The 27,405-nt window shown below is 48.8% G+C and overlaps 1 protein-coding gene across 16 annotated transcripts in view; it reads right to left on the bottom strand.

Annotated features, from left to right (window-relative positions):
• Positions 1-27,405, bottom strand: part of TNXB (tenascin XB) — a 687,232-nt gene that overhangs the window by 385,386 nt on the left and 274,441 nt on the right. For all 16 annotated transcript variants that reach the window (XM_069634959.1, XM_069634963.1, XM_069634962.1 and 13 more), the window contains exon 2: positions 21-512. In XM_069634959.1, coding sequence (XP_069491060.1) covers positions 21-456 — 436 coding nt within the window. In that variant the 5' untranslated portion in view covers positions 457-512. The remainder of the gene's footprint in view (positions 1-20; positions 513-27,405) is intronic.

Consider the following 27,405-nt stretch of genomic DNA (forward strand, 5'->3'; position numbering starts at 1 on the left):
ATGAAATACAAGACCCATACCGTTCCCTGCCTGCGTCGCTGCACAGCAGGACCCGCCCGGACACTGATCTCTGAAAGCTGCCACCTGTGACTCCAGTGCCTCGAGCCGGCTCAGGAGTGCCTGCAGGGTGTCAGTACTGGGACATCCGCAGGCCTGTGGTGGGATGTTGATGCGATGGGTGAAGACCATCTGCTTCTCCCCTTCTAAGGTGTGCTCGTACATCTGCTGCTGCGTTGTTTCTCCCCGCGCTTCCTGTAGAGCGGTAGTGGGCTCGGCCACGTCCGCCGCGCAAGACTCACAGCGAGGCATCCGGATGTTGTAGACATGGCTGAAGACAGTAGCATTGGCGCCAGTTTCTCTCCTCAGTCGGAAGCGCTTTGTGAAAAGTCCAGCGGTGCTGGGGCCAAGGGGCAGGGCCGCCAGGACGAGGGCAAAGGCCATTGCTGGGTTCACCATGGTTCAAGATCCCGTAAGTGTGCCCTCTCCACTAACGAGTCAAAGTACCAGGATATCTGTAGAGGATGAGAAGGCGTGAAGGTGGGTTAGAGTCAACATGCAATCTTACAACAAGATTAACCATAGGAACAACAAATGAAAACACCAAAAAAGCCTTAAGAATACTGCATCAGTGGCACCTATTAACAGTACAATATAAAACAAGTGCAAATAAATCGCCTCGAGACCCGAGTAAAATCTGTTCACTGCCACGGAAAGCAGATGTGTAGGTAGAGGTCGCTCTATTTAAACCGAATGCCTTACAACAACTCGCAACCATTCATGGCCCACTGTGAGTGTGAGTAGACAGACCTGCCCCCAGACCAGTCTGACATGGCCACCATCGCGCCTTGAAACACTTGTGTATAGGCGCGTTACAAATGCCATATCATATCATACCATTAGAAATCTACATATTTTGCAGCTTTGTGTCTCTCTTTCTAGTAACTGACCTGCTCTGATGTCTTTATCCCACAGCAATCATCGACATTAAGATTGGATCATTGGATAAGCAATCACTAAAAGCAGCTCCTGAGTATCCAGCATTAACCAATGACCAGGAGATAACACTGAGGAACCAGGAGCTAGTACATAGCGTTCCCCAAATCAGACTTCCCCATAAGATGCAGATATATCATTTTGTCCATTATTTACGATCCCTTGCACTTTAAATGTCATATAGATGTGTCCTAATGTTTATAGGTTTTCTCAAATGTAGGGAGATAAATTCACATAGGTGTGTTTGATTGGCATCAGTTCGCCTGGGGAGCCTAAAGTAGTTCTGGTTGCTGTTGGTGTCAAGCTAACCAGGCTCTCCTAGGCTACAAACAGGAGCTAAATAGCTCCCAGCTTCCTTCAATTTCGAACCTTGTTTAAAGCTAGCATTTCAATAGGATAATATTGTTATATTAATAGTATGTGTGTATTTTATGTTACTAGTGTCTGCATATGACTACTGCATTAAAGTGGGACAAATACACTGCACTACCTCAGGAATACTTCACTGCAGTATGTTAAAATTGCACCAATGTTAAACAAATTCTGCACGTGGCAAGTCAACAGAATTACGACAGGAATACGGTACTGCGAGGTGCCAAATTATCTGCATTTTCACAAAAATACTGCACTAAAGTGTGCCCGCCCCACGGCATTACTACAAGCATACTGCACTGTAGCAGGCCCAATCCACAGTATCACCAAAACAATACTGCACTAGTAAATCGATATCAGTATTGGAGAAATGCACTTAAGTGTGTCACACACACAGTTTTTCATGGGGACAGTGCAGTGTAGTCTGTCAAATCCACAGTGTTACCATAGTACTACAGCTCTATTGATTTTTGTAATTGGATGTTTTAGTGAACGACTATATGCGATCTTGCGACTATTTCTGGATACGCTACAGCGTGTGAACTCAAAGGATTGTCATAGGACCACTGCAGTGATGCAACTCCATTGTCACTGTACGGTACACACGAGACAATGGTTCCATCCAGGATTCAGCTGCAAAGGGTGAAAATCCAACAAAACGTTGCTGTTACCTTTTCTCATCTACATCAAGTTTCAACTAATCAGGGCAGTTTACCATATTCCAGGCCATTTGGGAAAGTTGACCGCTCATTATCACAGGATAATGGATACTTGCACCCTCCTTTCAGGGAGCTTTGGGCGTCCATATCAATTTCTAGTCTTTGGTTCAAAACCTAATAACAAGCAATAGTTGATACTTTCTATGTTCACATCTGTTGAACTCACTAGTCTTTATGAGTATGACTGGCAGAAAGCAACATAGATGGGATGACACAACAGAAGTGATAGGCATCACCCACATCAAGCAGACTAGTAAAGGAAGACAAGCAATAGGCGGGCAGGTTATGTATAACCCCCCATCAGGCAGCAGCAGAAGGAGGCTCTAATGAGTAGGTTAGGAATGGTCCCAGCAGGTGGCATAGGTATTGCCACTATTATTTACAATAGTAATGGTGATCATCTGGCAGTATGTGGATGACCCAAATAGGCAGTATATGAAGGTCCCCTAGCTCATTTCCAGTGTGATTGACCACTTCCAGTGAGATTCCTTTTGATTGGTAAAATCTGGGGGCGAGCTGGGACACTTCCTGTTGCTTGTGCCGTTATAAACCCCTCCACACAAAGTGCTCAGGCAGAGTCAGGGGAACACAACACAAAAATAACATACATATGAGATGTCCAATGATCTCATCAACTATTAAAGCATTATTTTGTCACAAAATGAAATAGCAAATAAAGTTCCAGAATCTCGAAGATAGTTAACTAGTCAGGGAAGATCCTTCGAGTCTTCAGGACTCCCAACCCACTCTGGTGGCAACTGCATTGGCCTGTGCTTCCTGCCGCCCCTTCCATTGAACCGTCTCCCTCCAACAGCTTCGAGGAGTTTGAGAGACGTGGACTGGATACAGAGTAGCTGTTTCTTTTACTCTAGCAACGGAAAGGTAGAACAATCAGGTTTACACCGGGTCAGTTAAGAGCCCTAGTGGACTGGGCTGGTCCTAGTGGGTAGGAATGGCCTAGTGGGTAGGAATGGCCTTAGTAGGTAGGCATGGTCCTAGTGGGTTAGGATGGCCCTATTGGGTAGAGATGGCCCTGGGGGTAGGGATGGCCCTAGTGGGGTGGGATGGCCATAATGGGTCGGGATGGTCCTAGTGGGTAGGGCTAGCCATAATGGGTCGGGATGGCCCTAGTGGGTAGGGATGGCCATGGTGCGTTGTGATGGCCCTGGTGGGTTATGATGGCCTTAGTGGGTAGGGTTGGCCATAATGGGATGGGATGGCTCTAGTGGGTTAGGATGGCCCTAGTGGGTAGAGATGGCCCTAGTGGGTAGTGATGGCCCTAGTGGGTAAGGATGGCCCTAGTGGGTAGTGATGACTCTAGTGGGTAGGGATGGCAATCGTGGGTTGTGATGGCCCTAGTGGGTTGTGATGGTCTTAATGGATAGTGATGGCCCTAGTAGTTAGGGATGGCCCTAGTGGGTTGGGATAGCTCTAGTGGGCAGGGATGGCCCTAGTGGGTTTGGACAGCCCTAGTGGGTTGGGATGGGTCTGGTGGGTTGGGATGGATCTAGTGGGTAGGGATGGCTCTAGTGGGTAGTGATGGCCCTAGTGGGTAGGGATGGCCCTAGTGGTTTGGGATAGCTATAATGGGTAGGGATGGCTCTAGTGGGTAGGGATGGCCAAAGTGGGTTGGGACAGCCCTAGTGGGTTGGAATGGATCTGGTGGGTTGGGATGGATCTGGCGGGTTGGGATGGCTCTAGTGGTTTGGGATGAGTGAATGTTGCATTCCAGGCATTGAGTGATCAGGCAGCTGGTGATTGTTAACGTGTTCCATAGGGTTGTCTACTTGATTCTAATTCCTGGCTTTATCCAATGTAGGCTACTCAGTTGGGCAGAGGCTGATTGTCATTTTTTTTAGCAAAAAGAAATCACGTGGCTGGTTGGTTCCCAGACCGGGAGCCAGGTTGCTATCTAACATGAGGTGCTCAGGCGCACCAACCAGAACTGTGTGAATTTGGAGGTGGCTCAAGGTCTGCAGAGAATGTAAAGGCCCATAGCTGAGAAGCACTCTGCCATATGTTTGTGTATTTTTCAATTCAGAAATCAGGGTCCACATCTGGCACAAACATATCTTCCACAGACGCCAAGTGCTCTGAGATAGAGGCGTTTGTTTGGACTGGAACATGCTATCCACCTTCCACCTTGAGTTGCTCTCGTCCCAGGCATAACAAACAGTCTCTCCGGCCATTGAGGCCAGTTCCCTGCCCCTGTTTCATCCACCATACTCTACTGGCGACAGCACTCATGCCTTGGATGCAAGATGGGTCCACCAGCAACCGGGCTTGCATACATAAGATGTGAGGATGGCACCCCTAAAGGGTGGCCTAACTTCCTGCAGCTTGTTGTCTCACCAGTTCAAGGCAAGCCTAGTGATTTCATCCAGCTGTGAACTCAGTACCAAAGTGAGAGGCGATGCAAACGCCAGAGGAGCTACTGTTGCAGTCTTGCTGCAGACAAAGATTTGTATCTGGGGGACCGTAACTAAGCACAGAAGTTATGGGAGAGCAGGGTTTCACTATCCGCTCCGCCTGCAGACATGAGGCGGATGGGCCGTTTGATGAGGTGCATATTTCATCAATACAGGCAAAAGGGAAAAACACAAACCAATTATTTTTTACAACTCCCAGACAGGCGAGGCCCTGTGCCGGGGGACCATTTTGCTAAACACAGACACTGCTGGCACGGTACTGGACACAAGTTATTCTGTCGTTTTCTACCCCACCCACAAACATAAGGCAGGCCGTGCGCAGATATCTATCATCGATGTGCGTCACCAGGGACAGATCAAACTTATCTGTGTTATGTGCTTTAAAGCGAGGCAGTGGCAGCTTGGCACACATCTCCATTAATGATTGCAGACACCACTGGTGTGGAACTCCACAGAAAGCATAGTGAGGCCTTCTGTGGGCGGATCACATTCTCATATCCATCCTTGGCTAACATGAGAATTGAAAGGCCAAAGACGTGGCGCAAGCCTCTATGCAGGAGGAGGTCTCGTGTCAGATGACTCTATTGCAAATGAGTGAACTGGCCAAGATAGTTTCCATGGCCATCTGAGTGCATGTCACGTGATCAGGTCTTTCATGAGTCCACAAATTACAGAACAACCAGATGAACACTGGGAGCAGGACGATTCCATAAATGATCTCAGAGGCTCCGGGCTCTGAACATGACAGTATGGAATCCCTCCTCTTTCAAGGGCGGCCCACAAGTACCCTGACAGATTACCCCCTAACCCAAAAACTCCCACTTCAATGGCCAACTGAGAGCATTGAAACGAATAGTGTACTGATGCCTAGCTTTCTTCAAAATAAAGCTCCCTCTCTTGGGAATACCATCCTACAAAAAGACCCCCTGAAAGGTTCCATCCACATACCATCAATCCCAGAGTGCTACACTAGGCAACTTCCCATTCATTAGCAATATCGTAGAGAATGAGGTAATAGACCAATGAGAGGCGTATGTGCACGTACACAGTCTGCATTGCACCTAGACTTACCATAGCCACTAAGATTACACGGCTGGATAGACATACTCAAATTGTCATGGTGTGACCGTGTGACACGTGGTAACCACCCCTGAAGTGAGTGGATGAATTCAATGGCCTCCCTTTTATCCCCCCACCCCCATAGAACAGGTTCTAGTATCCAGTGACCAGTCCCCTCACCTCCCCCTCTGCCTCATCCATCCCTTTACACCTAACTCCTGGGTGCATCCCCTTTGAGCAGCGCTCCATTGCTCCCCAGCTTGGTTTGGGCTTTATCGAGGCAAGCATTGATAATGCAGGAGACCTATGGCCTCAGCTACTTACAGGCTGCAATAGAAATGGAAGGACCAGTTCATACATGCCCCATGAGGAAGTACAGAAATGGCCTGTAAGGCAAGGGAAACGGTGAACACCTGTGGTCGCGTGCTAAAGAGTCCATAGATTTCCTCCACTGAATGTGTCTAACTAATGTGATGCTGCCATTGTCCCCACGGTGCAATAACCAATTGCATGCTCCTGAAAAAATGGAATGTCTGAAAAAGCAATATGGAGGGGGAGGTTGCGGAAGGTGTAGGCGTTGGGAAAACACGTTCTAAGGGGAGTCCCACTAGGAAAAGTCAGAAAAGGAAAAATAAAAATAGATTGGGATCCAGCAGTCGAAAAACTGCAACTTGAGCAAGGGGCGGTTGGGACTGACACCTGGATTCACGTTTGGATGTGTTGCTTACGTCACACACGGAGCAAACTGATTAGTCGGTGCTTAATAGGTGTTATTGCTCAAGGTTTCGGCCTGATAGAAGTGGGGTCTCTGACCTTTGACCCCCCCACCCCCACCACCCCGCACTGCAGCTCTCGCTATGAAGATCTGCAGCGAGATGGGGAAAGTATGCAACTCGTTTATATTCCATTGCACTCTCCACCCCGCATCACAGAGTCTCAGGCTACTTGTGCTGGAGGCAGAGAGGAGGTGGAGCTATGGGCAGGGACCCTGTAATCGTCAGCCCCAGCTCATCAAGAGAAGATCATAGGTCACTGATAGTAGCCCCCTGGAGTGCCAGCAAGGAAGGGATTCCCGCTCCACCCTGCCGCAGCTTGTAGCAGGTAGCAGCCAGGGCCCTAGAGGAGATGTTGAAATGGGGGTACTTTACTCCAAGTTGTTTGAAGTTGGGGGTACAATTATTTTAATAATTTCAATAGGTGCAGTTCTTAGGCCAGTAAACATATTACTCCTACGTCCCATCCCCTTTCCTCCATACTTTTCAGACATTCTGTCCAGTGGGACGGGACCGGAGTACTTTTGTAAAAAAGCATCAAATTGAAAAATGTGTCCTTCTTCTCTTTTTATGCGTGGTACCGCACGTGGCCGTAACCCCGCCCTCCTTAGCTCTGTCCTGCTCATCGCCCTTCAGTCCTTTTCTCCGCCCGGTCGGGGCTGGATGCACTTGCATCACCGGAAAGACATTTTTCTTCTTTCCGTTGTCCTTCTATCCTGCTCGGGTTCTGCGTTCGCGTAGTCCTACATCTATGCCGGATCGTTTGGGATTTGTCTCTTGTTTCTCTTGCGAACATCGTTTTGCTAGGGCGGATCCCCATTCTCTCTGGAGTGTCTGGGACCGGATCACAGTTGGAACTCGTGTTTCTACTGCGACTCCCTTTCGGTCCGGGCACTTCAGTGTCGTCTTTGTCGGTGGGAGGAAGTCTTCTTTACTTTATAGGGCATCCCGGGCGGGGGACTCCTTCCCAGGGTCCTCCAGGTCTGTGAGGGGTTTCAAGAGCTCTGCTACCAGGGTTGCCCCTGAGGTGCCTCGCAGGCCTAATAGGCGTACCAAGGTTTTCTCCGAGGGTTCCCGCGAGGGGCCTGCCGACACCGGATTACAATCCCAGGTTCACCAATCAGGTGCTAATAGTCAGCCCAGTCCTTCTGAGGCGTTGGGTACTGGAGTTCCTTGTCTGGGGCTTCCCATACAGACACCGAGGTGCGCCCTGAGGCCTCTGTTGAGGCTTTCTGTACCGAACCACGGTTCGAGGCCCCTCTTGTGGGAGCTGTTCAGACCGGACTCCATTCCGAAGTTCCTCTCTTTGAGGCTAAGGTGTGTACCGACAGAACTGAGAGACTTGTTAGGGTCTTGTCTGTGAGGTGGATTCCTCAACATTCCTGCTCTCGCGGTGATACCGGTTCTGTTGAGGGGGCAAAGAGAGAGGTCTCTGACCGCAACTCCTCTGTTACCAGCTTTGCCGAGGTTCCTCTCTTGGAGGCTAATTCAAGGGGCCATGTCAGGATATCCAGTAAACATCCGAGGCCCCATAGTACCAGCTCTGCTGAGGATCTTTGCGTCAAGGCTAAAGTTTCGATCAAGTCCCCTGACCAGTATGTGGAGATGCCTGCCTCATCCACACATGTGACTCAGTTCTTTTCAGATGTTAACAAAATAGCAGGCTTGCCCACGTGGTCTACGGTGACCATTTTGGATTCTTCCCTTACACCCACGCTATCGACGGCGGGTGCTGGGAACCTTCTATTTGGTGGAAAACCTTTTCCACAGGACAGTGTGAATCTGTTCCCCTCTTATGACTGGCACGCTCAGATACCACTACCGCATACAGTCTTGCTTCCTCCTGCTTCTGCCCCATTGGTCTATGTAGACCCGGCTGGTGGCAGGCCCTCTTGGCAGCCTTCCTCATTAAGTTTGTGGGGGTATGCCCCTCATGAGCGGCTTCTGCCCACTCCAGTGCCTAAAACTTCAGCAGTGGGTGCCTTTTTTGGGAAGTTTCAGAGTCTTATGAACTCTGACCCCATGAGGGAGTACTTTAAGGGTCTTTTTAGGGAAATCTACCCTCCGGTGCCGCATCCTGCCCCGACAGTTCAAGCTACGGCACCTGTCGCCCTGGCTCAGGAACACTACAAATTGCACTCTCCTGTTCATAGCCCCTTGGTGGCCGGCCAGATTATGGTTTTCTGAGCTTCAGCATCTGTCAGTGTGCTCCCCGATCAGGCTCCTGCTGATTCCCGACCTGCTTCACCAGAGCGATCAGCAGGTGTGGCACCCCTGCCCACAATCATTCAGCTTGGCAGCCTGGTGCCTGAGTTCAAATCCTTAGAAAGTTTCAACTTGTCCGCGGATAATATGCGTATTATCTAGGCGACTAGGAAACCTTCGACAAGGTCTCAGTATAGGAGCAAATGGCTCCGGTTCTGTCACTTGTGTTTAGCTAAGCAGCTGGAACCCAGAGATGCTACATCAACACGGTCCTGTCTTTCGTTTCTCATCTGGCAACTTCAGGCATACATGTCTTGTCTTGTAGGACTTATCTAACGGCTATCGCAGCTTACCTGTCCACAGACACTTGCTCTTTTTCATTCACAAACCCTGTCATTAAAAGGCACTTTGCAGGTCTATTGCATCTTTATCCACCTGTGTGCAACCCGCATCCTAAGTGGGAGTTGAATGTGGTGCTCACTGCCTTATGCCATAAGCCTTTTGAGCCCATGGCTACGGTGGACTTGAAGTTCCTTTCGTGGAAAATGGCTTTTCTGATTGCGCTGACTTCGGCAAGGCATGTAGAGCATCCATTCCTCACCTTTCATAAGGATAAGGTTGTCCTCCAGACTAATCCTTCTTTCCTTCCAATGGTGGTATCCGATTTTCATTTGAACCAGTCTATTTCTTTACCTGTCTTCTTTCCAGGCCCGGCTTCAGACGCTGAGAGGGTATTGCACAATTTGGATGTCAGGCGAGCTCTTAAGTTTTATTTGGACAGAACATCTAAACTTAGGAACTCTTTGCAGCTTTTTGTGACTTTCGGAGATCCAAAAGGAAAGCCGGCCTCGAAAGCAACTATCTCCCGATGGATTGCTTCCTGTATATCAAGGCTTATACCGATCAGGGCCTTCAGCCTCCAAAAGGAATTCATGCCCATCTTGTGCGGGGCAAGGCGGCTGCCGTTGCCTTCCAGAAATATGTTCCCTGGGAAACCATTGCCAGAGCAGCTACATGGGCTTCCCCATCAGCTTTTTGTAAGCATTACTGCTTAGACCTGAGCTCCAGAGCTGATGCACAATTCGGTCAGGCTGTTCTTAAGAACCTCTTTCAGTAAGGGAGTTCCATCCACCCGTTTTTCCTGTCAGGTGTGCTTGGTAATCTCCCAAAGGTATGGAGGAAAGGGGACGGGACGTAGAAGTATACCGTAGTGACTATCTTACTCCTAGTCCATAGTCCCCTTTCATCCATACGCCCGCCCGCCGTCCCCTCTAATAAGCATCCTCTATCATTGCTTAAAGGTCTCAGACCTGGCGATAGAAAAGGACCGAAGGGCGATGCGTGGGGCGGAGCTAAGGAGGGCGGGGTTACGGCCACGTGGGGTACCCCGCGTAGAAAGAGAAGGACACATTTTTCAATTTGATGCTTTTTTACAAAAGTGCTCTGGTCCCGTCCCACTGGACGGAATGTACCAATGTCCCAAAAGTATGGAGGAAAGGGGACTATGGACTAGGCGTAAGATAGTCACTACAGTGAGTAATTTTGTTATTTTTTGCGAGCCTTACTTCTTTGCAACTATTAACTCAGGCACACTAAAACAATTATTTTAATCATCAGGCAGTAATAATATTTGAACGCCTTCCTGTGGCACTTGTCTTCGGGCACCATGTTGTAATTGGCCTAGTTGTAGCACGGTCACTCGTGGAATGGGATGACCGTGGCCAATCCAGATGTCAGTTCATTTCAAAGTCTGCAGCAGAGCAGTATCAGCAACAGTTGTGGCTGCAATACCTGTGTCCTGTCGAAGCAGGGTGAGATATAAATCCTTAACCCAACTATCTGCTACACCTACTTTGGTTCAGTGGCAATGAGCTAGTGGCAGTTTGCGCCACCACACATGCATGTGGCTGCGTGACCACAACCACAGACAGAGGAAAACCCAAGGAAAGATCTCCAATACCATGCTGTGAGCACCACCACCAGGAGTCAGGGAGCAACTCATATCATTCTTTGGACTTGTGGAGTGCTATGCTAAGTTCCCTGAGCAGTGTGTCTCTTAGACAAGCCACATGAGAGAACTCCCTCAAGAACAATACCCACATCTCATGGTCAGGATACTGCCAAAGGAATTCAAAGCCTTATCTAGAGATCTGAACAACACCACAACTTTAAGCATGTTTGAAACTAAGCTGCACGAAGCCCTGACTGTAGACGCCAGCTTAAAGGAGGTGGGCGGCAAAAAGTCATTGGAGTCACAATAGCGTTTGCATCCAGGGCGCGCAGAGGAGCAGTGGACTATGACGCTTGGGTGCCTTCTGGTATCTGATAGTGAGTTCCCCCAAACGGTAGGAAGTCCTCAGGGAATCACTGTCTGTGTGACGAATCAACTTCCGGGTCACCAGTGGTCCAGGGATGAATATCGGTTTCTAAACCATCAATCAGCCCCACACCTCTAGTACACCAGAAGGGAGCCAAACAGATTGGAAACACAAGCAAGCTATAAACCACTGTGTCCAATTTTGGTAACGTGGATGGAATGGCAGGCTTAGCTCTGCAAGGTTGTGGATCGTTGGTTAGTTGCAACACATAACAAAATGCAATTAATACCCAATGATAAAAGGGACTGTCCAGCCAAGGTTGTATAACAATATTTTCTTCATTATTATTCAACAGACAGTTCAAACACACTACAAAATACATCCCACCCTGTAAAGGAATGCAGGGGACAGTTTCAAGAAGGAAAAGGGATGCACTCTGGATACTCACAGGAGGGTAGCCGGTAAAGTAATTAATCGCAATAGTTCAAGGATACTTGGTTTCAGCACAAAGGGAGAAATGGGTCGTAAAATGTCACTAGGGGCCTTCAGAGAAGGACCAGGCGGACAGCACAGCAATTTACCTTGTGCTTCTGGAAGTTCTTGGAGCTCGACAATGTCAAGTCGGTTTCAAGGCGCTTTGAAGCTTCTGCAACAGAGTTCAAGACAGGAGACAGCTGTGGATATCAGGCGGCAGGCAGTTCGGTGAGCGAGGCTGGACAGACGGCGGCAGGCTGGCCTACACAGCGGATCAGGGCCAGGAATTGTTATTTCAGTGCTAGTTGGCAGGTCTGAAGCACTGATCGAGGCGTCTCAGACAACGTTAGTGACTGCAGCGTGCGACTGTCAGCAGTGCAGTGGGTCCAAGCTGAGGAGAGTGTCGCAGGCAGCTGCCTTGTCCTTAGTGTGGTTCTGAGACTCTCTGGCACTTCCTACACAGTATTTTGGCTGTGTTGCAACAACTAGGTAGCTTGCTGCAGAGCCTGGAAGGGAACGCTGTGTGCTTGCTGGGTACTGGTTCTGAAGCTGCTGGAGGGTCCTCTGGATTCGTTATCGCTCTCTGTTCCCTGGGAGATGTTTAGGGGAAGGATCTTGCTTCCCTCTTGAAGGTCCTGCCCTTCCTTCACTGATGGAAGATGGAAGGCAGATGTTACCTTCATCCAGGGTCTAATGCTGACTTCTTCTCTTGCTATCCTTGCAAAGTCTTCAGATGATCTGCCCAAATGAGGGGCTGTGCCCTCTTTTAAAGCCAAATGCGCCACAGTTATGTTATGTTATATATATTTATAGAGCGCCAAAGTCCATAGGCATCAAAGCGCTTACATAAACACAGACACATCACACACAATGACAAGTCATCATGAAAAGATTAAGTGACGATACTATTCAAACAGAAAGGTTTTCACATTTTTCCTTAAAGTGCGATGGTATTTGTCCCCTCGAAGTTCCATTGGTAGATCATTCCATACCTAGGAAACCAGTATTGGCAAAGATCTACCATTCCCTCTCCCACGTTTAAAAGGAGGGATGACAAGCTGTAGTTTATCACAAGACCGCAAAGTGCAGCATGGCTTATAAAGAGCCAATTTTGCTTTAAGATAGGGGGGAGCGTCTCCAAATAGACATTTATGCCCCACCATAAGAATTTTAAATTGGCCCCTTGCCGCCACAGGGAGACAGTGGAGCTCTTTGCAAGCTTTAAATACTGATTCTCTCATTGAGGTGTTGTACACAATGTACACAGCATCATTCTGGATTTTCTGTATTCTCCCGAAACATGACTTGCTTGTTTCCCCTATTAGGGAGTTAGAATAGTCCAGTCTGGGTAGTATATTGACTCTGACCAGATTTTCACAATGTTTCCTCAAAGCTAATGGGCTAATCTTCCGTAAGACTTTCAGGAACTAACAATTTTTTACTACATTGTTCACATGTACCTCCGCATTCAGAGAAGCTTCCATGTAGACACCCAGAGGTTTTACCTTGTCAACTACTAAGATTCGACCACCCTCGATTTCAAAACCATTGTAGGCCTGGCTTAAATTGGAGCTAGCTTGTTTACACCTGTACACCATCAACTCAGTTTTAACACTATTCAAACAGAGCCAGTTTGTTGTCATCCAATCTTTAATAGCCTTGTATACTTGAGTCAGTTCTTCCTGATCTATGTCATATTCGCCACTAAGCTACATAATCAATTGCATGTCATCAGTATTTTTAGTAAACTTTAACCCTAGTTCTTCCATTCTGACACACAGTGGCTTGATACAGAGGTTAAACAGTGACGGGGACAGGCAGGCACCCTGAGGTACCCCATATAACATCTCAGATAATTCAGATGAGGCATCTCCCCAACAGACCCTAGATTTCCTACCCCTGATGAATCCATCCACTTGATCACCTTCTGTGAACAATTGCCTGTATCTGCCAGCCTGTTCAACAGCCTTTTGTGATCAAGCAGATAGATCGAGGAGTATCAGCAGCCCTGTACTACTCTCCTCAAGGGCGGTCAACATTTCTGTACGAAAGTCGAGCAAAGCACTCTCCGTTCCAAAATTCCATCGGGATCACAATTGCGTCATATGTAGAAGGCCATAGACTTCTATATGTTGCTTCAATTGTGCGGTAGCTGCTTTATCCATTATCTTAGGCAGAAAGGGGGCATTTGTGATTGGCTTAAGAATAGCCGCTTACTTAGGATCCAATCCTGTTTTTTTTAATGAGGGGGGTTATCACAACTTCCTTAATTATGGATGGAAACGATTAGTGCAAAAAAAAAAGCGGTCACAAATCTCCTAAAAAATGGAGCAAACATCTTTCCATTTTCCAAGATAGTTTTGGAGGGCAAGATCTCTCCAGGACAGGTGGTAGGTTACCAGATCTTTTAGGAAAGTATCAATTTCCAGAGTTGAAATAGGGCAGAACTCAAACAACACCTGATGGGTAGTAGGGTCCCCCTTCTTTCCCTCCTCCATCTGTGCTGAGTAGTTCTCTTTAAGTCCTGATTAATTTTATTACGCGCTATTGCAATTTTTTCCACAAAGGCTTTTTGAATTCTTTTTTTTAAAAACAACTTTCTTTTTGTATTGAAGGCATACAGGTAAACAAGACATTACGCTTTCAGTCAGTTATTAACAACATTCAGTAGCTTTCTTGTGTTTGTGCCGTTCAGTTAGTTGAAATTCCCTTTGCCTTCAAGAATTTTCCCCCATTTCCCCCAACTCTTTCCTCCGACCCCTCTCCCCTTCCCCCCTCCACAGCTTTAACCACAACTTTGCAATACAGAGTTCAACTGGTATGAGTTATTTCGCTGACAATTGAGTCTGAACCTTCTTTCGGCTGGTGGGGCTCAGATGACATGTGTGTTCCGAAGAAGATGAGGTTTGAAGAATTGGGCTTCTCTATCCCGCACCAGTTCGTGCAAGGGGGTCCAGAGAGTCAAGAATTTTAGATATTTTCCGGTACTGAGAGCACATATCTTCTCCATGGCAATTACTCCCCAAACCTTGATCCACCACCATGCTGATGTCGGGCCCGCTTCTTGTTTTCCAGTTCTGCGCAAGGGTCATTCTCGCCGCTGATACCAGATAGAGGGTGGCTGTCGCTCCTGTATTGCATATTTTCCCTCTATGGGGACCCCTAATAGTATTGTTTCCGGGGACATCTGTAGTTCAACTCCAGAGATGTCTTTTATGTGGCTTAATATTTCCTTCCAGTAGGACACAGCTTTGGGACATGTCCACCACATATGGAATAGGTCTCCCCTCTCACCGCAGTTCCTCCAGCAGTTTGGTGAATATGACTTTGTGATTTTATGTATGCAGTTCGGGGTCATATACCATCTAAGGCACAGTTTGTAAACTGATTCCTTAATCGTGGTGCATCTAGAAGTGCTGTGTGCACGTGTCCATATTCTGTTCCATTCCTCCTCTGTTATCGGCAATTGGATTTCCCTTTCCCAGTTCACTTTGTATAGGAGATTGTCCGTCGATTGATCGTTGGAGAGCAGTCTGTAGAGTCTGATAACCCCCTTTGCTGTTTGACCCTCCTGCAGGGTCAGCTCTAGACCTGACAGTGTTCTTGTGCCCGCCCTCTTCACCGGTGGATGGGTTATCCAGTGTCTAATTTGTGTGTATCTATAGCGCTCCGTTTCCCCAATGTTGAATTTCAGCTGACAGTCTGTAAAGGGTAGTGGGGAACCTTCTTTGTACATGTCCCTCAGGGTCAGGGTTTCGGCACCCGACCATCCCGCCCAAGATTTTCTCTGGAAAACTGGGGTGAAGTTTGGGTTGTGCATCAACGGCGTGTATGGGCCCAGACCGCGCGGGATGCATTTCTTTTTCCGGGCTTTATCCCAGCTCTGCAGCGACCATTTAGCCATTTCTAAAAGTGCTCCCCCTTCCTCTCGATTTTCCTCTTTCAGGCTCAGCAGGGTTATCAGTGGAGTTGACGAGGCTGACTGCTCATTTCTTTACCATCCCTTGTTATTCTCAGGTTTTGCCCACCTCAGCATCGGCGCAAGCTGTACTGCTAAGATATGTCTGTCAATTTCTGGAACTCCCAGGCCGGCCAGGAGTGGGGGGCACATTAGAATTCGTTTCTGGATCCTGGGTTTCTTACCTCGCCATATAAATTTGAATATCGTGTTTTGCAACTCCCTGATCTTGGCTGGAGGTATAGGCACCGGGATTGATCCTACAACATAGAGAAGACGGGTAAGGGCAGTCATTTTTACTGCAGTGATGCGGGCAAGCCGCAACAGTTCCTGGGACTCCCATCTGAGCATGTCGTCCTGTAGCTGTTTCCAAAGGGGGGTTATGTTTGCCTGATGTAGCTTCTTTGGTTCTCTGGTGAGGTGGATCCTCATTCCAGCGATTCCCCCACCCAGAATGTGCTCTCCAGCGCATCGATCACTTTCCTCTTCGCCGTGATATTCATGGCTTTTGATTTTGAGAATTTTATAGAGAATCCCAAGATCTGTCTGAATTCCTCCAGCTGGGCCATTGCTCGGGGCATCGTGTCTTCCGGGTCTTTCATGAAGAGCATGATGTCGTCTGCGTATAGTGCGATTTTGTGGATCTCCTGACCAAACGTCACCCCCTTGATTCTCTCGTCTTGTCGGAACTGCATTGCGCATGGTTCCATCGCCATCGCAAAGATCAGGGGGGAGAGTGGGCACCTCTGCCGCGTGCCCCTTCTAATCTTGACGAACTCCGTACTTTGTCAGTTCATCATAAAGCTTGTTGATGGGTGTTGGTAGTTAGGAAGCACCGCATCCGAAGCGCTCTAAGATCAATTTCAGGTAACACCAGTCCATGCTATCAAATGCCCGGGTGGCGTCCAGGGCAACCACTGCAAACACCTGTTGTGTCCGCCGTCCTGCGTCGATGACGTCTAATGCCCTCCTTACGTTATCCTACGTGTGCCTGTCCATGATGAACCCCGCCTGGTCATCATGTATTATGTTCGGGAGGATTTTCATTAGACGAGAGGCTAGGATCTTCGCGTACATTTTTGCATCAGTGTTCAACAATGCTATGGGACGATAGCTTGCGCAATTGTGGGTATATTTTCCCGGCGTCAAGGGCAGTACGGTTATGGACCTCCCCATATCGGGCGTGACCCTTCCCTTTTCCCTAATTGAATTATATAATTTTGTCAGCGGGCCGCATAACTGAGAGCGGAATGTTTTGTAGTAACCGTTGCCTAGTCCATCTGGGCCTGGTGCCTTATTTGCTGGCAGTGCTGATATGGCGTTGCTGACCTCTTGTGCCGAGATCGGGCCCCGAGGCTTGTTCTATCGTGTTCTGCGATCTGGGACAGGGGGAGGGAGCCAACATATGAGAGTTGCCGTCCTTGGTCAAGGTTTTCGCTGCTTAGGAGTTCCTCGTGGAAACGCTGTATTATCTCTTTTTTGTCCAGCTCCGCTGTGTGTGGTTTCCCATGTACGTCGTTCAGTTGTGCTATGTAATTCTGGTCTTTTTGTTTTCTCAATTTTGCAGCGAGGAAACGATTTGCCTTGCCCCCATGGAGGTAATATGACTGTTTCGTGCGTAGCAATGATTGGGCAACCCGGTCCGTGGTATGGTTCTCCAGTTGGGCTCTGATTTTCCGGAGCACTCTTATGAATTTTCTTGAGCGACAGGATTGTGTAGGGCTGCGGCGGCTTTCACTTCCCTTTCAAGCTGTTGCATCACCAATGCCCATTCCCTGTAGTAAGCCGCTGCCTATGTATGACATAAACTCCCTCCTGATCACCGCCTTCCCCGCATCCCATGTTACCTCCCAGCCAGTTTCCCCATTGTCATTTTCTTTGAAGTAATTGTTAATGGCGGCCTCCATATGAGCTCTTAGTGCTATGTCCTTCAGAAGGATTTCATTTAACCGCCAGGGCGGTTTTGCCTTGCTCCCCTTGGCCCCCGAGTCTACACCCACCAACACTGGCGCGTGGTCGGAATGACATTCCACACCTATTTCTACCCCCGTTATTTGTGGTACTAACGTAGTAGAGACTAGGATCATGTCTATTCTGGAGTATCCGAGGTGGACGGCTGAGTAGTGGGTGTACTCTCTGTTGTCTCCTTGGAAGAATCACCAAGTTTCAATAACCCCTAGTGCCTGTCTAGTTTTTTGGTCGGCTATCGTGGGGGGGTGGGGTGTTTTATTGTAATTAACACATCCTGTCGTTCGTTAGGGGCATAGATGGTCAGGATTGTATACATTCTACCCTTTATCAGCCCCTTAAGCCCTAGATATCTTCCCTCTCTGTCTCTACAGGGTTGTGTTTTTCTGAAGTCCAGGGCCCTCCCAATTAATATGGCAACCCCCCACTTTTCCCCCCCGCTAGATGCAAAAAAGTGCTGTGGAAAGGCTCGATGGGCCAATATCCTCTCGTCATTAGGGAGTACACGTGTCTCCTATAGGAGCCCGATCGTTGTCTGCATTGCTTTCAGTCTGTCCGGGACCACCCGACGTTTTATTGGCGAGTTCAGGCCCAGTACATTCAGGGAAATTATCTTTGACTCAACCATTACTGAGAAGAGAAGGTTTGCGCTATTTTAACCTTAAAGTGGGGCCCACCGGTGTCTCCCACTCCTAACCAGATGGTCCTCTCCCGCTTTCTTATTGAATCATGTGGCCCCCTTTCGTCGCCCGCTACTGTTCCCTGCTGCCCCTCCGAGATTCTGTATCGTTTAACTATACTTTGGACTCTAGATCCCCTCCTCCCTCCATCCCTCCATCAAATCTAGGTGTTTAAAAGTTCCAGTAATTCGGTAAAAAAGTGAACTAGTCTAATAAAATAATTTGGGACAGAAGGCAAGTCAAAACACAAAGGGCCTCATTACGGCCCTGGCGCTAATGGGTTAACGGCGCCGTAAAAGGCTGCAGTGCCGTTAACCCATTATCGCCTTATTACGAGGTCCCTTTGCGGGACCCGACCTGAATGGCTGGTCTAGACCAGCCGTTAAAGTAGGGACCCGCAAAGGGACCTTGGTGCTAAGTACGGTACCGCAATTTGCGGTACCGTACTTAGCGCCTTCCCCAGTCCCATTGAGCCCTATGGGGCAAAAATGGGAATGGGGAAGGGCCAATGTTCAATGGGGAATTACCGCCCTGCCAACCTTGGAATGGGGTGGTAATTCCCCATTGAACTGGCGGACTCGTTACGATACCAGAACCAACCATGGTGCTAATAGCGCCATGGTTTAGCGCCAGTATCGTAATGAGGACCAAAGAGTATACAATAGAGATTTACGAGCACCGGAAAACAGGGACATTTATGCTAGCAGTCTTGCAAGTGCCTGACGCGCCTGAAAAGAACCTAAATGAGCGCACAGACTACAATTCTGATGGGAATTGTAGTTCGGTGTGCGCAGATTGAAATCAGGGACCAGCAGTGTTTCCCAATCTTGGGTCCCCACCAACAATCTCATGTATGCATTGCAACAGAAAAGGTAAAGGGGTGAAAAAATGTAATACTAAGTCCCACTTATCTTCCTGTCTGTTGTGGATCAAAGGGTCTCTCTGGTTAATTGAGCTCTCCGTGGTTCCTGATTAAAGCGGCAGGTCTCCCTTAAAGCTGCCGCAGGATCAGACTTTTGGTCTCTGCCAAACCACATACTCGTACCTTCTGAATGGTGTCCCCCCCTTGCAGGGATGACTACTGTAAGGACATAGTTCCAGACATGACAGGTCACTGTCCTTGATACTGAGAGGCGAGAGCTGGCTTCAGGTTTACGCAGTGCATGTCAATGGTTGTTGGGGTTTTCCTGTCCTTTATTAGTCCTGCGGCCAAGTCTCCCGTGGGCCTGTTTGAATGAACTCTGTTTCGTATGCAAGGCTGCCACCAGCAGCTACCAAAGGAAAGGGTGGATCCATGGAGCCGTTGTTAGTTAATTAGGCTGGCCATGGCAGCAGGAAGGTTTTGCATTCCCCCTTCTCAGATGCCTTTATGTACTCTTGGCTGTTATATTCCAACTAAATATGAAGGGGGACAGCGCCTGTAGGCTGTGTCCACCCAGTGTACACGGGTCTATGTGTATGTCGTGCGGTGAACATCGGAAAATGTGTGCAGATTAGCCCCACGCATTTTCTGGAGGTTGATCTACCATCATTCAATTTCATTTAAAAGTTCTTAAAAGCAGAGCCGAGCGCACACCCACTGTGTGGTTCATTCATATTCCTCACGGTCTGCTTACACTCAGGTGCAGGGATGGAGCCTTTCACGCTAATGAGGTGGCAGCTGGCAGTGTGCTGTTAAACCTACCATAGGTCTGTGTGGACGATGAGGACGATTGACTTGGGAAAGATCCTGGATAGGATCAGATGCAACTAGCTTTAGTACAAGACCTATCATGATACTAAGTGTGCAGCCACAGGGCTGGGGGCTGGAGTCACGCCTCCTTTGGAAGGGCCTGTCCAAATTCATGGTTTTGGCCAAAGTGGTAGAGGGGGCCAGAAGCACCGTCACACTTGACAAAGGGGAACTCTGGCCATGCCTTAGTGTGGTGAAGGTTCTCTCCTATAGAAAGCCATATGATGGTGAAGATGACAACTTTTCAGAACAGCTTCCTGGGGCCGATGCAAAGGCCAGGGCCTGCAGCAAGCCCGACCAAGGTGGCTCAAAGTTCAGTTAGGGTCAGACTGAAATGGATTACCTACCTAAGCGGGTGCCCAAGCCTACATTGAAGAAAGACTAAGTTTATTATTAATCCTCTCCTCCTCCCTGATCTGCATTACTCCATCTCCGTCCTCGTATCTCTCCTACCCGACTAGCAGCGTGACCACTTAATTTCACACAACTGATCAGAAAATGGAACTGTGAGGGTGCAAGGAGGGGGCAAGCTCCTTTGTGTCGGCTTCCTATTTCTTTTTGGACCCTTTCAACTCCATTTTTTCTTTTGTTTGCAGTATTTGACTATATTTAGGTAGTCAAATTGGCTGGTGCTCCACTTATCTGTAGAGCTGATTCCATTCCCTTGTGTTAGATGCCAGAGACTTGCCCTTCCTGGATGCCAAAAGTAGGTAACCGCAAGGAGGAATTGAGCCCAGAGCCACCCTGGCCAGGCCAAAGCCTCCCTGTACCTAGCACAGCGACAGTTCAAAAGATATAATGCATGTCTCAAAGTCATTATAAAGTGACACGCTTCTTCCCATCATAGTCCTATGTGAGCATCAAGTCTGGTTAGTTACTAGGCAAGGGGATATGGGGCCAGTCCTGGCTAGAGGCTATGGCCAGTGGGGCCCAGAGAAGATACAGCATTAATAAACTCTGGAAATTGAGTTTTACAACTTTAGTAAAGAAAGTGTTAAGATTATCCAATTCACTGCAACACCAAAAAAAGGAAATTCGGTGGCTGTGTAAAGTGACGACCATCTTAACTCTTGAGTCTCCTCCAACCCCACTGCTCAGTCCAGGATCAGATACATGAGATCGCAGCATAGACTAACAATTACATGAAAAATTACATCATGATTGACATATACAGACGGGTACTCCGACTTAAGATGGTTGCCGCTGCCCTACCCCACTGAATTTCCTTGCTTTTTTTTGCGATAAATCAGAACATCTTAACTCTTGTCTTAAAGTTTTTTCACTGAATATGTATATAAAGAAATAGACACAAGTAGGCACCCCCACACATGCAGGGATATACAGGCATTGCATACTGCATGCAGTTAATATATGCACATAATAAGCACAGACACACAAAGTAAGAAACATTCATGCAGTAACACACACATGCAGACAGAGTTAAAAGGCGGCCCAGATTTGGGTCCTCAGGCCTCCCTAGGTCCGCTGTGCACCTGACTTCAGGGATCTGGACAGCAGCACTGTCCGTTTTCCTGCACCTGGCTTTGCTGCAATCCCCCAAGACGAGGAAGTTTCACATCATGTTTTTATTGAAGCTCTTTCATTTAAATTTAAGGGGAGAATATTTGCCTTTGTGAGGTCACCCGTGGAGCTCAGCCAGCCATGAACACATGTTGGGCAAGGAAAGCCTTTCTCTGTTTATGGATACCTTGGATGAGATAGCAACATGACAACCCAGAGAGGTCTACAAGGGAGGTGGACCTTCCCCCGTTTTACCCACAAAGGGGACCTTCCAAGGCGGTTCAGAGAAATCCTTTATGAAACAATTGCCCTAAAATGTATAGGATCTCTTTCATTACTGACTATTTTAGGCTAAAATCATCTGACTGCGGGATAGGGGTGTCTGCCGCGCGGTGTTAGTATGCAACAGGGAGCCGTCTGCACGGGGGAGCTGCAACACGTGCAAGTGCATTCCAGCTTAGCAGGTAGGACATCTGCAGATATTGCTGAGCAGGTTTATACTGCTTGGACAGTCCATAGCACTAGCCAGGCCCGCATACTAAATCTGATCCCTCTGCACCCCCAGAAGCTCTCTTCATCATTTTTCATGACACAAATGAGAAGACAGACTCCATTGTCAAATGCCTAGGAATCCTGTGGCTACTATGGACATGCACCAGAGGTCCCCCACACAAAATGCGGGGCACATATAGCACTGCTGAAGGTTTTCACGGGTGGTCATTCTGTCTCCAGCACCCAGGTGTTTGGAATTATGCTAGCGGAAGCGCAGTGCCATTTGGCTCCACTATTTTTAGACCTAAACTGCTGACTCGTCTTAATGTGGCACCTCATAGACCAGCCAATAATTGGTTTGGCGTCACTAGAGGGAGGGCTCGGGGGGGCTGCCCCCCCTGTGAAACCCTGTGCCTCCCCTTGTGCCCCCCCACCTAAGAGGAGCAGTGACCATGTTCTCCCCCTACTTTTGTCTGTGGCCCCCCTTCCTTTGTCTTTGGCCCCCTCTGTGCCCCTCCTAAATTTGATTCCTGGCGACGCCACTGCAATGAGATGATAGTTTTGGTGTTTTGGAGACTGCCCTATTCTAGACGAACGTTGGTAATCCTGGTTCTAAATCAGAAATTCTAGTGCAAGGCATTCCTTCAAGGACTAGGATTGTCACTTTTCCTTATAGAAGTGGCTGGAATTCTGGAGCACACCTCCACAATCAGTCGTGTTGGTTCCATGTGTTAAAATCTCGGCAAAAATCGCAGTGAACACAAAATATAGCGGCAAAAATGCTGTGGTTTTGACGCTGCAATCCATGTAAAGGATGCGGGGGGCACTCCCCGCAACCCCTGGACCTATTATACAATTTAAGTGGGGCGGGGGAAACCCCCGCAACCCCTGCTCCCCTTAAATTGTGTAATGGGGTACATCTTTAACGCGTGAAACCACAGCATTTTTGCTGCGAGTTGTTTTACAGGCGATATATTTGCCGCGATTTTATCACTGCATACTGTCGTGTTGGCATATGGTGGCAAGGACTCCTACTTCTTTACTTTTGAGATTCTCACTCTCGGTCTGCTCCTATTGCAGAAATCTGACAGTGGAAGATTGCAAAGGCCGGGGTTTCTAACAGGCGATGCTGCCCCAGGTATTCAGGTTTCCCATGCAGGACAGTGGCGATGCTGCCCCAGGTATTCAGGTTTCCCATGCAGGACAGTGGCGATGCTGCCCCAGGTATTCAGGTTTCCCATGCAGGACAGTGGCGATGCTGCCCCAGGTATTCAGGTTTCCCATGCAGGACAGTGGCGATGCTGCCCCAGGTATTCAGGTTTCCCATGCAGGACAGTGGCGATGCTGCCCCAGGTATTCAGGTTTCCCATGCAGGACAGTGGCGGACGCCGTTAGTGGGGAATCCAGCAGCCGGAATGATTCGGGACTGGGAACTGAAGGGACACATTTCCCTGGATCGTGACTACCTGTCAAAAAGGTCGACTTCGCTGGAACACATGAACATTGTGACCAGAGGTTTCTGGAAACCAGGCCTTGTTTACAGCCTTACAGATTACTGACTCGCTAGAGCACTCTATCGTGACATTGAGGGGGTTTAATGATATTTGGCTTCCCCTTACTTTAGCCAAATGCTTGCCAGGGGTGGATAGCTACACCAATAGAATTGGCCTTTGAGATGAGGGAAGGCATTCACAAGTTTGAATTTAGCGGCAGGCACCTGTTGTGAGGTCGATCGCAGCAAAAATGAGACCGCATTTCACACCCGCGACGCTCTGAGTAGATAGAAGCAAGACTGGCCGGTGCAGAGTCTGGACTCCTGTCTGCCACCGCATGGGTGGGCGTGGCACGCAGAGAAACCCCTGCACTGCTTCACAAGACTTCGTTGTTCAGTGCCGGCATAGCATAAGGAGGCTCTCACGAAATCAACCCAAGCTCTTAGAGGAGGTTCCGCTTGAACTGGCGCTATAAGAGAAAAATAGCCCATCATTCTCAATAGCAGTCTCTGCATGAGAGTCTAGTCTTCGCATGTATTATCGAAGCGGCCGGACCATGTAGGTTTCCAACGCGACCCCACCCCGTGCCCGGTCCAATTCTATGCACCGTGGAAAGTTATTGTTCAAATTATTATAGCTGCAGAACTTGGCCTCATAAACACAACATATTAATTTCCTGCTTATTCTTACAACCCCAGAAGGGGGGTGATTTCTCCATACAAAGGAAATGTTCTTATATTATTAAAGAAGTTTTTGTGAATTCTCCCCATCCATAGCCACTCCTCGGAGTGAAGCCCAAATTACAATTGGTCGATGATGTCATATCCTTGCTGTAAGTCAAAGTTACTGGGGGTTAGGAGGGTGTGTGATCAATTAGAGGTTACAGGAAGGGCACACTGGGCACACTATATCTTTCCCAATTCTGCTCTCCTCCTGCCATTACATATCTTATGTTCTTTTAATCAGAGGTCTTATGATAGTCTTCTTTCGACAAAAAAAAACAGGAATTCATTAAAACACTGCTGAGCGCAACACTAAGCAGCACCTTTCTATGGATCTCACTGTATTTCCCAGGAGAGACAGAGGAGGGACTCCATTGATCCCACGACTTTGGGCAAAGGTTCCTTTCTACTGGCGATGGTAAATGGGGCAGAGTCTCTTTTGCACATCCCTATACGGTGAACTTGTGTGCAGTGGCGTAACACTCAATTTGGGGGCCCCCCTGCGAGCCATGCTAAGGGGGCCTCCCCAAATCTGCAACAAATCACTGGTCGTGCCACACTCTGGACCAACCTAGATGAGCATGCTTGCACAATACGCACAAACGTGCTGTTGAAGGGGTATGCCGCACACTGCACTAGGAGAAAGATATAAATGTGTTTTAATGCAACATACAGCTTACGTTCTGAGAACAATTGGCTAAAAAGCCAGAGTATTCAATTGTTTTCTAGGGTAACACCAATCCAATACATGCAAGTCACCAACAGTGCAAAGGAATATTCATGTTTTACTATTAAACATGCCATGCCACAATGAAAACATGTCCAACTGACTGCACATTGTAGACCAGTGAAGACACGTAATATCGTTACAGTAATGCATGCTAGGCCACATTTAGACATACCTAGACTGTTGCACCAAAATGCCAGTCAAAGCAATAACACTCAAGAAGAGAGCACACATTCAAGCCTGCCTTTCTGCGGCCTCTAACAACACAGCCAAACTCTTTAAAATCTGCAAGGAACTGGCCAATCCTGTTGCAGTCTCTACCTCTCCTGTTCCCTGCCTCCCAGACTCTCTGTCCGGCTCTGGCATCTCACGTCTCAGCAAAAATGCAGCACATCCTGTCCTCTATCTCCTCTTCCTTTCCCTCTTCCTCTCTCGCTCCCCCCTTGGCTGTTTCTCCCTCTCCTCCTCCTTTCTCCTCTTTCTCTCTGACAACACCTTACAAGGTTTCTAGACAAGTCCCATCTATAAACGTTTTGTCCAAACAGGTGTTCCCCTGCTCCTCCAGAACCATCAGGGACCATATTGACACCCTCGCTCCAGCCTTGTCCGAATTCTGTAATCACTCTTACTTTTACATCCCGTCCCCTTTCCTCCATACTTATGGGACATCTCTCCGTCCTGTGGGATGGGACCGGAGCACTTTGTAAAAAGCATCCAAAAATTTTGCAAAAATCTGTCCTTCCTCTCTTTCTTGCGCGCGGGGCCCGGGACGTGGCCACAACCCCACCCACCTCAGCTCCGCCCCGCACATCGCCCATCAGTCCTTTTCTCCGCTTGTTTGTGACTAGACGCACATGCATCCGCGGAAGATTTTCTTCCCTTTTTCCTCTCTGGCTCTCGCTAGCGATCGTGTGCTAGTCTGTCTATGTCGTTCAAACTAGACTTTCCAGATTGTTCAATGTGTCACCGACGCTTCGCGAGGACAGACCCCCATCCTCTTTGTCGCGAGTGTTTGGGTCCAGACCACCGTTGGGACTCCTGTTTTTACTGTGATTCCCTTTCGGTCCGGGCACTTCAACGTCAGTTGGAGCGCTGGGAGGAGGTGTTTCGACACGCTCGTCCTTTGCATTTTCAAGCTTTTTTCGATGAAAAGAAGAAACGCCCGGTAAGTTCTTTACTTTTTAGAGCACCCCGGCCAGGAGATACCTTTCCGGGCTCTTCCCGAGCCGGGAGGAGCGTTAGTCGCTCTGTCACTGGGGATTGCCCTGAGGTACCTTCTGGGCCTAAAAATTGTACTGGAGTTTTCTCCGAGGATCTCTGTAAGGGGCCTGTGAATACCGGAGTACGCTCCGAGGCACCTACTGTGAGGGCGGCTTGCAGACCCAGTTCTACTGAGTCTTGGGGTACCGGAGCTAGCTCTGAGGCCTCTTTATCGGCTTCCCTCAAAAATAAAACCGGGGTGCGCCCCGAGGCCTTGGTTGGGCTTGGTGTTACCGAACGGATGTTCGAGGCCCCCGCTTGTAAGGCTGTTACCGGACCTGGGTCCGAGGTCCCTCGTACAGAGGCTAAGGTATTTCTGAGAGCCCTGGCAAGGCCTAACCGGTGAAAGTCGTTTCTCACCGTTCCCGCTCTTGTGGCGATGCCAGAATTGTTGAGGGGGCAAAGAAGGAAAGTTCTTTCTTTACCAGCAGCGGCGAGGTCCTTCCTGAAAAGGCTAATTTGGCTATTGGTATGTCGCAGAAACATTCCAGGTCTCATAGTACCGGCTCTGCCGAGGTTCCTATCATAAAGGCTAAAGTTAAGAATCCTGATCCATCGACGGGGACCCCTGCCTCTCTTCCTCACGTGCCGCAGTTCCCCTCAGGTGATGGCAAAATGGTGACCGTTCCCGCCACGACCACGGTGGCCATTTTGAGCGCTTTCCCTACAACTATGCCATCGGCCTCAGGTGTAGGGCTTGGTTCTGTGGGTGAACATAAGATTCCTTGTGCGCATAACGCTCGGATGCCCCTTCCGCAAAATGTTTCGTTGCCTGCGGGGTCGGAACCTTTGATTTTTGTGGACACTTCTGGGGATGGACCTGTGTGGCAACCCTCCCCGTTGGGTCCCTGGAATTATCTTCCTCATGAGAGGCCTCCTCCGGTAGCTCCAAAACAGTCCCCGGAGGGCACCTTTTTTGGCAAATTTCAGACGCTCATGCGTACCGACCCCATGAGGGAATATTTGAAAGGGCTTTTTAGGGAGATATGTCCTCCCGCGCCTCTGGCTCCACCCGTTCCTCCGGTGGTCCCGCCGGCGCCTCCCTTACCTACAGTGCCTTCCCCGACTCTTCCACCTTTCCCTCCATTGTCCCCCGTGGACAAGGCAGCGCCCAACACGGTTCAGCAGGATCCTGACCTATTGGATGACGCGCAGGGCGATCAGGACAACGAGGATCTGCCCCGCTCTAATCGAGCTTTCCATGACCGGGTAATGGATATGATGAGCTTCTTGGATGTTCCGGTGCCTGAGGCACCTGCTCCGCAGGAGGGCGTGCTTTCTGGGGCGTTCACCCTGTCTCCTTTGGAGCGTACTGGCCTGTTCTTGCAGAAGGACGTTCTGGCCGAGGTCCGTAGGGTTTGGGAAAAGCCACACTCTGGACTTTTTGTCAGTATTGACGCGTGATACAGGCTGCATTCTTCGGAAGAGGTGGCCCTGTCATCTTGTCCGCCCCCTCCTCCACGGTGCTGGCTGCGGCTACCTTACAGTCCAGGCCTGCAGCATCCTCTTC

Source organism: Ambystoma mexicanum, chromosome 13, assembly GCF_040938575.1.
Source record: "Ambystoma mexicanum isolate Mex_15411 chromosome 13, UKY_AmexF1_1, whole genome shotgun sequence".
Taxonomy (NCBI): domain Eukaryota; kingdom Metazoa; phylum Chordata; class Amphibia; order Caudata; family Ambystomatidae; genus Ambystoma; species Ambystoma mexicanum.